At 36.8% G+C, this 12,691-nt stretch overlaps 1 protein-coding gene across 1 annotated transcript; it reads left to right on the forward strand.

Moving 5' to 3' along the window:
* The first annotated feature begins 10,355 nt into the window (after positions 1–10,355).
* Positions 10,356–10,769, forward strand: LOC123315911. The gene has a single exon (XM_044901816.1). The coding sequence runs from the start codon at positions 10,356–10,358 to the stop codon at positions 10,767–10,769; it is 414 nt and encodes a 137-aa protein (XP_044757751.1).
* The last annotated feature ends 1,922 nt before the right edge of the window (positions 10,770–12,691 follow it).

A 12,691-nucleotide genomic window follows, 5' to 3' on the forward strand; every position in this document is an offset into this window, starting at 1 on the left:
CTGCCCTACTTTCTGTCCTCCTGAAATCTGACAACGTTGCGGGAGGTGAGAGCGCACTACTAATAAGAAATATATGCGGAGGTAGTAAGGTCTGATTCGTTTAAAGAAAAATTTTTCATTGAAAATCTTTTCCCCTCTTTAGGTACCCCTGTTATTTACCTTCCCCTCTACATATATAAGCAAAAATTATTCCAATTGAAAAACTCCTTCACCCGGAGGTCAGGTCGCCCAATGAACTTAACGGAGGTAACAACGAACTACGGGTTCATATATATATATATATATATATATATACGCACCCCCCTGCTATATATATATATATATATATATATATATATATATATATATATATATATATATATATATATATATATATATATATATATATATATATATATATATATATATATATATATATATATATATATATATATATATATATATATATATATATATATATATATATATATAAAGAGGATAAATTCAGATGCATACCACCCGACGATATGAATATCGACAAGTGTTACGATCTGAATTGAGCTAGCCAGTTCGTCATCGTCAAGGCCCCCAAATGGAGTACGCTCCACCGAAGAAAAGCAGATGCTGACCATGGTTTCGGCCTCATTTGGCCTCATCAGAGCAACATAGCATTTTCCCACGGTGGAGAACGTTTGGAATTGATGGAACTTTATTCAATGTTGTTATGTTCTAGTGGGTATTATTTATTTACCCACAGCGCCATCCAACATGAAACGGTATCCGATTCAATCCCCCCCAGATGATGTCGGGTGGTATGCATCTGAATTTATCCTCATTATTCTATTCATTGCCTCCCTGTTTAGGCGTGATCACTTTCTTCATTATATATATATATATATATATATATTATATATATATATATATATATATATATATATATATATATATATATATATATATATATATATATATATATATATATATATATATATATATATATATATAGATTTGTTCGACAATATACATATATATATACATATACATATATATATATATATTTTTTTTTAATCTATCACCAAGCTGGGTAGGCCATTTCGTCAGCTTTTCGACGAACGCTTTTTGGATATTGTCATCAGCCGGTATAGCGACGTCCAGGATCTCTATTGTTCGCTCTTTCTTTTTGAACAGCAGAATATCGGGCCTGTTGTGTTGTATGGGTCTGTCGGTTGTAATGAAGTTATCCCAATACAATTTATATCCTTCATTTTCCAGGATGTTGTTAGGGCAGTATTCGAAGGGCTTCACTGTCTTAGTTATGAGTCCGTATTTTTTGGCAATGGCCTGATGATAAACTTTTGCCATCGCGTTGTGGCGCTGCATGTAGTCCACTGGGGCCAGTACAGAGCACGATGATGTAACGTGTTGAATCGACTCGGTAACTTGGGAACATTTTCTGCACTTGTCTGTTGGTATGTTCCGTCCGGTGATGTTCTTAATATATGATCTGGTTGGGACAACTTGATCCTGTATCGCTATTAATCTTCCCTCTGTTTCAGGAAACAGGTATCCGGCTGTAAGGTAAGTAAGCGACTCTTTTTTCTTAACTTGATTATTTTTCAGGCATCCAGGGTATCTTCCGTGCAGTGCTTTACTATGCCACTCCTGTATAAGCATTTCGGCGGTTAGTCGCGCTGGTTCTAAGTGGCCTGACAAATTCAGAGGACTCAGGTTGTTATCTTCTTGACATACAGCTCGATGGAACGGTGAGTTTTTTTTTGGAAGTACTCTCTCATACTGCGGACTGTTCTGTCGTGCACTATTTCTAGGTTCTGCAGCCCTCTCCCCCCTTCATGCCTTGGGACATACAACCTGTTCATGGACGCGTGGGGATGGTGGATTCCCTGCTTGGTAAGTAATGCCCTTGCTCTTTTGTCAATTTCTTTCAGCTCTGAGTTGGACCACTTGATCACACCAAAAGAATAAGCAATACAAGGTATCGCCCATATGTTCACCGCCTCAAACATCGCCTTCGAGTTCAACCTACTCTGGAGTACCTTCTTGAGTCTGTTGAGGAACTTTTCTTTGTAAGTATTCTTCATTTCTGTGGTTTTAATGTCCAGAGCCTGTTGCACTCCGAGATACTTATAGGATTCTTGTTTTCCCAGTTGCGGGATCGTGAGGTCTTCCATCACAGATAAGCCTGTGCCCTCCTGTACCCGGCCTCTCTTAACATGAACCACGGCGCATTTGTCTATTCCGAGCTCCATTCCAATGTCCTTTGAGAACGCTGCCACTATTCTCAGTTGTTTCTTGAGCTGCTCTTCGTTTGCAGCATAGAGCTTCAGGTCATCTACATAGAACTGGTGGTTAATTTTTATATTCCTCGCCTTCTGTAAAATGTACCCGTATATCTGGTTTTTTAGTAGTCTACTCAGGGGGTTCAGTGCTAAACAGAACCAAAGGGGACTCAAAGTATCCCCTTGGAAAATACCTCTCCTGATTCTGATTACGGCGGTCTTATAATTCTCTTGTTTGGTGTTCACCACCAGCTGCGTGCGCCATGTCTTCATCAGATGCTCCAAGAGGTTGATGATGGGCCTCGATATTCCATACAATTGTAACGTTTTTATAAGCCAAGTGTGGGGTACCGAGTCAAAGGCCTTCTGGTAGTCAACCCACGCCATCGAAATGTTCCTTTGCTTCTTCTTGGCTTGCCTAGTTACTATGAGGTCGGTGATCAGGAGCCCCTTGCATCCTCGGGAGTTTCCACGGCAGCCATTCTGTTCCTGCTCCATTATGTTGTTCTTATTCACATGTTGCCAGATGTGGCTGGTTAGTACCCCTGTTAAGATCTTGTAAATGGTTGGTAGGCAGGTGATGGGCCGGTATTTTTTGGGGTCTGTGGTGTTAATTCCCTTTGGCAACATGTGCGTGACTCCGAGCGTGAAGAACTCGGGTATCCTTGTGGGGTCTGTGAGGGTTTCTCGGAAAAGCCTTGCGAGGTGTTCGTGTGAGGCCGTGAAATGTTTCCACCAATAGTTTTGGATTTTATCCACACCTGGGGAAGACCAGTTGTTCGTCTTCTTCAATGCTGTTCTTATGTGTTCCGTGGTGATGTTAATGTCTTCCATTTGGAACTTAGCAGATTCTGCTTCTGCATCCCTAATCCAGTGTGCCCGGTCATCATGCTTCTTATCCTCTTCCCATATTTTACTCCAGAACGAATGCATGGATTCTTCGGTAGGCGCGCTTCCATCATCGGTGATTTCCTGTTCTAGAAGGCGGAAGAACTGCTGCTTATTTCTGTAGTAGAGCTGGTTGTTTTGGTACCTTTTTATTCTCTCATTGTACCTTTGTAATCTACTTCCTAACACTTTTATTTTCTGTTTCAGCCTGTCGTATATTTCTGTTACATTATATATATATATATATATAATACGAGTAATTTTAAGGGTTTAACGACTCTTTTGTGGAATGGAAATACTCTTTTTTCTCAACCAAGCTTTCGCAATTATTTTATTGCTTCTTCAGGGTTTCTACAATATAAAATACAAAGATCAATTTAATATAAAAACATTTCTCTTTTACAATTACCGAAAGTGAGGTTAAACGTTTCACTGACTTCAACAACGCATAACATACTTCGACTACAAGTAGTACAGACAGAACTTATTTTTCGTTTTTTCGTCATGTATATCTAGTTTTTATTTAGTCAATTTCAATTTATTTGTCCAAATTTCTTTTATAACTCTCACTCTATTACGTCGCATTTAACATTTGTCAATTCCAATGTCACGATCACAGAATACACAAACTACAATTTCTTGTCAAACAGTTCTTCTTCATCATCCAACGTCTGCTTCCCGGCTCCTGTTCAGTCTCATTTCCAGTAAATAGCTGTACATATTGCTCAAATTATTAGTGTCACTTTTTTTATTCATTGTATTTCCATTTTTTCTTATTTTTATCATCTCATGTATTAGTCGTTTTTGATAATTATTTTCCGTTTTCAAAATTTTTACATTTTCGATATCTGCTTTATGATTTAGATTTTGGGCATGTATTGCCAGAGCACATCTATCTTTTCCAGTTCTTATGTCTGACTTATGTAAAGATAATCTACTTTTCATCCACTGCGAAGTCTGGCCGATATACACCTTGTCACAATCCAGGCAACCTATCTGATATATCACATTGCTCTTCACCATCATTGGAATCGGATCCTTTAGTCTACTATACAATCGTCCAACTGTTTTTCGATTATAAGCTGCTATTTGGACATTTTCATCTTTGAAAATATTGTTAACTTTCTTTGTTAAATCCTTTATGTTTGGTAAGGATGCAAATTTTATATCTGCTTTTTGCTCTTGTTGTTCATTTACGTTTATTGTCGTATTTGATGCATATAAAAGTTTTTTTATCATGCCAGGTGGATACGAGTTTTGTACCAATATTTCATATAACTGCCTCAATCCTTTTTTTTTCGAATGTGCTATGACAGATTTTACTTACTCTATTTTTCATTTGTTTTATGAAATTTATTTTTATGTTTATGTTGTGGTCTGAAAAATAGTTTATTAATTTATTTGCACATGTGTTCTTTCTGTACCAATCCAGTTTTATCAAATTTCCATCTCTGTGTACCTTTGTGTCCAGGAAGGGTACGCCACACTCTATGTCCTCTTCTTCAACTGTAAATTTCAATTTTGTATGATATTCGTTGAAACATTTTAGTGTTTCATCAACTTTGTCGCCCGGCAGTACCATTAACACATTGACGGACAGTACCTATTTGGCAGTTGCTTGCGATATGACGCTCATGTATACTGATTTAATATGGTTCAAAATTGGAGTGATATACATCAAAATATTAGTAGTGATTTAGAGGATGTGAATATGGAAAAAAAAACAACAGACGGCTTTAGACGTCAGTGTCATAACATGAACATATTTCTTCATTTTTTTATGACATGGGCGTCCAAAGGCGTACTAATTTTTTCGACAAAACAAGTAGAATTGCTCTTCATTAGATTAAGTAAGAAAGTTATAATGGAAGTTTAACACGGAAACTACGTAATTTTCGAGCGTAACACTCTCACATTTGAACAAATACTGAACACGCTGAATGGCTGTGTAGCGGCTGAATACTCGGTATGGCGAAGCGAATGATTCGATCAAGATCGTCATCTTTCGGGTTCAAAAAATTCAAAATGTGTGAACGATGTGACGCTTTTTCATAATATCACGCTTTTCCAACGTCCAGAAACGTCATGTCGATGTTAGACGAGTTTATAGGAAGACGTCTATAAACGTCTAAAAACTGTGCCGTCACATCATGCACAGTGACCTGAACGTCTATAGACGTCGTTGTCCGTCAAGGTGTTAAAATATCATCCACAAATTTTTTTAATATTGGAATAATGAATCTTAATTTCAATAACGATTGAATCACTAAATCGTCCATATTTTCAAAGATGAAAATGTCCAAATAGCAGCTTATAATCGAAAAACAGTTGGACGATTGTATAGTAGACTAAAGGATCCGATTCCAATGATGGTGAAGAGCAATGTGATATATCAGATAGGTTGCCTGGATTGTGACAAGGTGTATATCGGCCAGACTTCGCAGTGGATGAAAAGTAGATTATCTTTACATAAGTCAGACATAAGAACTGGAAAAGATAGATGTGCTCTGGCAATACATGCCCAAAATCTAAATCATAAAGCAGATATCGAAAATGTAAAAATTTTGAAAACGGAAAATAATTATCAAAAACGACTAATACATGAGATGATAAAAATAAGAAAAAATGGAAATACAATGAATAAAAAAAGTGACACTAATAATTTGAGCAATATGTACAGCTATTTACTGGAAATGAGACTGAACAGGAGCCGGGAAGCAGACGTTGGATGATGAAGAAGAACTGTTTGACAAGAAATTGTAGTTTGTGTATTCTGTGATCGTGACATTGGAATTGACAAATGTTAAATGCGACGTAATAGAGTGAGAGTTATAAAAGAAATTTGGACAAATAAATTGAAATTGACTAAATAAAAACTAGATATACATGACGAAAAAACGAAAAATAAGTTCTGTCTGTACTACTTGTAGTCGAAGTATGTTATGCGTTGTTGAAGTCAGTGAAACGTTTAACCTCACTTTCGGTAATTGTAAAAGAGAAATGTTTTTATATTAAATTGATCTTTGTATTTTATATTGTAGAAACCCTGAAGAAGCAATAAAATAATTGCGAAAGCTTGGTTGAGAAAAAAGAGTATTTCCATTCCACAAAAGAGTCGTTAAACCCTTAAAATTACTCGTATTATTTATAGTATAGACTCTGATAGTACATAAACTATATATATATATATATATATATATATATATATAAGGCTTCTTCGTACAGTGGTTCACAACGGTTGTGAACTGTACAGAGAAAGCGTAATTGGATTTTCGCTACCCTAAAATGGAATTGCGCTTGCTCTGTACAGTTCACAACCGTTGCAAACCACTCTACGAACAAACCTATAATACTTACTCTAGAATGCTAATCCAGTAGTAAAAAATGCGGCGAAAAATTGACAGTTGTCGTTAAAGTGAATGCGCGACATTAGTTTATTTCAACTCGAACGTTGCCTAGACTTTCCTATCTTATGTGAATCGAATTGTTTATTTGGTATAAATGAGAAATAAACATATTTCTTTCGGTGAAAAAACTTATTTTTCGATTCATACAGGACTTCTTGTCGGTATTGAACACATCCATGGATGATTAATTGTGTTTATATATGCTTCGTTTTAGAAAATCAGTACAATGATGTTGCAGGATTCAATGAAAATATATCGGAATCTCGGAGGTGACGTGTTATAAGTCCAAATCTAAATTTGTCGATAGAGGTATTGAATTTTTTGTTTGCAATTATTATTCTTAATATGATAGACAACTACACAAGTATATTTCAGAAAATGTGACTTAAAACTCCTTACCTCCGTGCAACAGTGAAAAATCAAATGACTGAAAGAAAACGCGTTGTTGTCCAACATACCTTCGTTATATGAATTGTTCCCTCTTCATAAGATTCGATCGACAGAATATTCAGAAACAAGGCAACGTTCTACTAGAAAATAAACTAATGATGCGCATTCTTATTAACGACCACTGTCAATTTTTCGCCGCATTTCTTACTACTGGATTAGCATTCTAGAGTAATAATATATGATATGATTTCTATTGTTTTCACTCCCAATCTCTGAAACAAAATCAATTAAAAACGAAAAATTAAAGAGTCTACGTGTATTCTATTAGATCGTGGCTTATACCAATACTGATAAGGCAGATGCATTGGCGGACTCGATCGAACGAGAATCGAGCATAAATTACAGGATAGACCACGATAATGAAGATTTGGAAGAACTGGTTGAAGAAAATGATGAAGAAATGGATGAATTACCAGCGACTGCTGAAATAGACAAGCCAACATCGCCAAATGAAATCAGGGAAATAATTAGAAGTTTGAAGAAGAGGAAAGCTCCCGGAAGCGATAAAATAACGAATGTTATGTTAAAGAAATTACCTTAGGTATTGCCGCTCTAACAAATATCGCGAATGGAATTATGAGGACAGAACACTACCCAGAAAAATGGAAAACAGCAGAAGTCATAGTATTCAATAAACCATTCGAAGAGAAGAAGTTTCCACAAAACTACAGACCGATAAGTCTACTGTCGGCGTTAGGAAAAGTGGTAGAAAGAACTATCGCCACGAGGCTAAATGAGGAAACCGAAAATCTGGAACTAATACCACCAGAACAGTTCGGATTCAGAAGAGAGCATTCAACAGAACAACAATTATTAAGGCTCACAGAGTACATAACAGAGGGATTCCAAAATAAACAAGCTACAGGTCTTATTTTACTAGACGTCGCCAGAGCATTCGACGGAGTATGGCATGAAGGATTAATATATAAGATGAGATGTGCTGGATATTCGATCAAAATATGCAAGTTGATCAGGAATTATCTCAAAAATAGAAGATTTTACGTAAAAGTGGGAGGAGAATGCTCCTCAACAAGAGATATAGAGGCTAGAGTACCCCAAGGATCAGTACTTGGGCCACTTCTGTACAACATATACATCCACGATATTCCGAAAAATCTAAGAACCATGCTAACTTTATATGCTGACGACACAGGCATAGCAACTCGACACCGCAACCCAGAAGTAATAGAACGAGTTCTACAAGAGACGATTGACGAAACAAATGACTGGTGCATAAAGTGGAAAATCAAGCTCAATGGACAAAAGAGCCAAGCAATATTACTACAGAAGAGAAGACTGCGACCCACAACAAAACTCGATGTTGACGGCGAAGAAATCGACTGGAAAAATGAAGCCAAATATTTAGGAATAACGCTTGACAAAGGACTTACCTGGAAAAGTCATATCAAACAAGCAATCGACAAAACGAAAGCAGCGATGAATAGACTCTATCCTCTGATAGGAAGAAGAAGCCACATGTCGAAAGAGACAAAATTGAAGATAATCAAAGCCGTTGCTAGGCCTCAACTGACTTATGGATCAATTGCCTGGGGTTTCGCGGCAAAGAGCCATATCAAAAGAATTCAGGCCACTGAAAACAAGCTGCTACGATGTGCAATAGATGTTGGTTTGTCAGGAATAGACAGATTTATAAGGACCTGAAATGGGAAACCATAACGGAATTCAGAAAACAGAAAAGCAGAGAAATTATTCGAGACAGCGAAAAACCATCCGAATCAAGAACTCAGGAGACTAGTGGACTACGACCCAGAGGAAGACAAAAGGAGAATGCGAATTTACCGAAGGAAACCAAGAGATCAATTGAAAAGAGATTAAAATAACAACAGAAACTTATTGAATAATTCAATAAAGTGTTAATCCAATAGAGGATAAACACATATTGTGCGAGAAGAAAACCGACCAAGAGATGAACGGTTTACAGGCAAATGCCCGGAATCAAAATTCAAGAAGCAGTAGGGTTTTTAGTGGGTCTCGAGCTCAGGAGAGTGAGAAACCCCACACTGTTTCCACTCAGGAGATGAGGGTGGTTCGTCTGTCTTGCAGATTTTCCCCCTGCTACACCAAAAAAAAAAAAGAATAATCCTCATTGACTACTTGGTAAACAGAAAGACAATACCAGGGCGATACTACAGTGAATTATTGGATCGATGTGACACCACATTCAAAGAAAAACGCACCCTTCCGTACCGGACAAAATTGCTCTTCCACCACGACAACGCACCAGCTCATTCATCAGTAGTCGCCACTGCAAAAAGGGTCGAATTGGGCTACGAATTGCTACCCCACCCTCCATATTCACCAGATCTGGCACCGTGTGACTTCTTTTTGTTTCCAAATATGAAAAAATGTCTCGGCGGAAAGCGGTACACGTCCAACGAGGAGGTCATCGCTGAAACGGAGGCCTATTTTGTAGAGTTCAAGAAATCATAATTTTTACAAGGCATGAAAAAGTTGGAATATCGCTGGGCTGAGTGTATCGAGCTAAAAGGAGACTATGTTGAGAAATAAATATGAAAAATTTCAAAAAATTGAGTTTTCTTTCCAAACACGGGTACTTATCAATACAGCCTCGTATGAGTACAGATACCCAGAAGTCCATAAAGAAGAAGTGAAACGCCAAATTACAGACCTCTCAGAATCTTAGATCAAAATATAATCAGACCAAGTATATCTCCCTGGTCATTTCCTATTGTTGTTGTTCCCAAAAAAGCAGATAAATCCGGAAAACAAAAATGGCGCATTGCTATAGACAATCGTAAACTTAACGAAAAAACAGTTGATGATAAATTTCCTATTCCAAATATTGACAAAATCTTAGATCATCTCAAGGCGCAAATTATTTCAGTACACTTGATCTAGCATCGGGATTCCATCAAATCGAGTTAGACGAGGAATCTATAGAAAAAACAGCTTTTCGCACAGATGAAGGACATTTCGAATTTTGAAGAATGCCCTTCGGATTGAAAAATGTCCCTTCAACTTTTCAGAGAGCAATGAATCGAATTCTGCAGCCTATTCTTGGAATAATTAGTGCTGTCTACATGGATGATATTTTGATATTTTCTAAAGATCCAGATAAACACTTAGCAGATATCCAAACAGTCTTATTCAGTTACTTAAACAAGAAAATCTTAAAATACAGTTGGATAAATTTCATTTTTTCAAAAGCGAAGTAATGTTTTTAGGCTTAAAATCACTAATAAAGGAGTAGAACCTAACCCAGAAAAATTGAAGTTTCCAATACCGAAAACCCCAAAAGCTTTGTGGTTTCGGGGATGTAGAGTCCGAGGTGAGACAACACGTAAATAAGGCAATGAGAACAGCTGGATGCATGAACGATACCATATGGAGTAACAAACACTTGCCAACCGAGACAAAGGCAAGAATCTACAAAGCTACCATAAGACCAATAATGACGTACACAGCAGAAACACGACCAGACACAACAAAAACTAAGAGGTTGTTGGAAACATGTGAAATGAAAATCCTAAGGAAAATAGCTGGAAAAACGCTATTAGATAGAGAGCGCAGTGACAACATAAGGAAAATATGCGGGGTGGAAGAGGTGAATGAGTGGATCCTGGGGAGAAAGCACGAGTGTAATGCACACATAGACCGAATGGATCATGAGAGAATGGTCAGAATTGCACGTGATAAATCACCAACTGTAAGGAGAAGTATAGGAAGACCGCGGAAAAGGTGGAGCGATAACCTGACTGCCAACTGAATTAAACTAGATGAATTCAATTTTGAGATCAAATATCGAAAAGGTGTCAATAGTAACGCGGATGCTCTTTCCAGGATTAAAATCGATGAATTTAATATTACAGAAAAAGAACAACAATTGTTCTCAGATTTAGAATCAATAATGCCACAAATATGATATGTGGAAATGAACATCTTAATTAATTGCAATTAACCCAGATGAAAATTCAGATGCGGAAATGATACATTCTAACAAAGAAGATGCAATTTTAGAAATTCCCTACACCGAACGAGCAATTAATTCCAATACCAAATTATCATTAAAAGCGGCAATAACATCAACGTCACCAGAGTAAAATTACATAATCATTCAAAATTCAGGCTCATGTGACTATTTCAGAAGAAAATCAATTCACATAATTCCTAAAAGAATTCATAGTCCCCGATTAGACATATGGAATTTTCCTCCAGAATAAAAATATCGAAACATCATTTATTCAGTATTCACAAAAACTATTCAATTCAGGAAGTTTCAAGTTTAAAATTTCAAACACTTTGTTGGAAGACATAGAAAACGAAGAAGATCAAATGGAAAAAATCAAACTGTACCATGATACCAAAACCACACATCGAGGTATTCAAGAAAATATGGAAAGCCTCAAGAAAAATTTCTATTTTTCAAATATGTTATTGAAAGTCCAACGTTATGTTAACAGTTGTGACATCTGTCAACGTCAAAAATATTTATTTATTTATTCATTTATTTAACGGCAAAAAACCTTTTACAATAACACTTGAATTAACAAGAATACATGCGATATACAATGCATAATAAACATAATTTAAACAACTAGAACATAACCTATTACATATTACAAAAAAAAAACAAAAAAGAAACACACAAAAATGAACAGGGAATATTCGTATGAAACTACTATAGTCGGATCATTGCTGGCAGATCTCTTTTCAGTCTCGAAAGCGAATCATTGAATATAGCAATTCCTAGAGCAACGACAAAATTAGTGTGCTTCATCATTCTTGGAATCGGGGAGTATAATCCATAATTTATCCTCGACAGTCCCGGTGTAAGTAACTCTAGCCGTCTCATGGGTCTAGGCGGAACGTTCAGATTGAACCGTATTAACAATTCGGGTACAAATATAAGACCGAGATAAATCTTTACCACAAAAAGTACATCGGCAGAAAATCTTCTGGATTTTAATGAAGGTAGTCTAAGACGATCGCGCATATGGGTTACTGAGAATGAACTAGCAGGAATGCCCAACCTGTATGAAACATTATATGAGGAACTTATTCTGAACTCGCTCAGGGAACAGACTATCAACCAACGTGTAAGGAGACCAAACAACTCAAAAGTTGGTCGCACTAGAGTCAGATACAAATATCGCAGTGTTTCGACATTTCGAAAATCTCTCGTATTTCTAAAAATGAAACCGAGAGTTCGTAAAGCTCTAGTGGAAATTCTCTGAAAGTGGGGTTTGAAAGATAATTTAAGTACTATCATATGAAACACCGAGATCTCTAACTACACTTATTCGTTCTAAGGCAAGACCCTCAAGGAAATAGGTAAAAATCATCGGATCTTCAATTCGTCAAATTGACATGGATTTACACTTTCCCAAATTTAGCGACAAGCAGTTTTTAACACACCAATTCTCCAACGCTCTTAGGTCCAACTACAAGTCATAGATGTCAACAGTAGACCCTATGGCGTAGTAAAGCTTCAAGTCATCAGCGAACAATATGAACTTCACATATCGGATGACAGAGCAAATATCATTGACAAAAATTAAGAACAAGATAGGCACCAGATGACTGCCTTGAGGTACACCAGATGTTGGAACTGATGTTTCCTCAGTCTGTAGTTCCCTAGCTATCAGATATGGGTGTACCTTTTTGAATTGAGGGCCAAATCTACTTCTT

Source organism: Coccinella septempunctata, chromosome 6 (genome assembly GCF_907165205.1).
Source record: "Coccinella septempunctata chromosome 6, icCocSept1.1, whole genome shotgun sequence".
Taxonomy (NCBI): Eukaryota; Metazoa; Arthropoda; class Insecta; order Coleoptera; family Coccinellidae; genus Coccinella; species Coccinella septempunctata.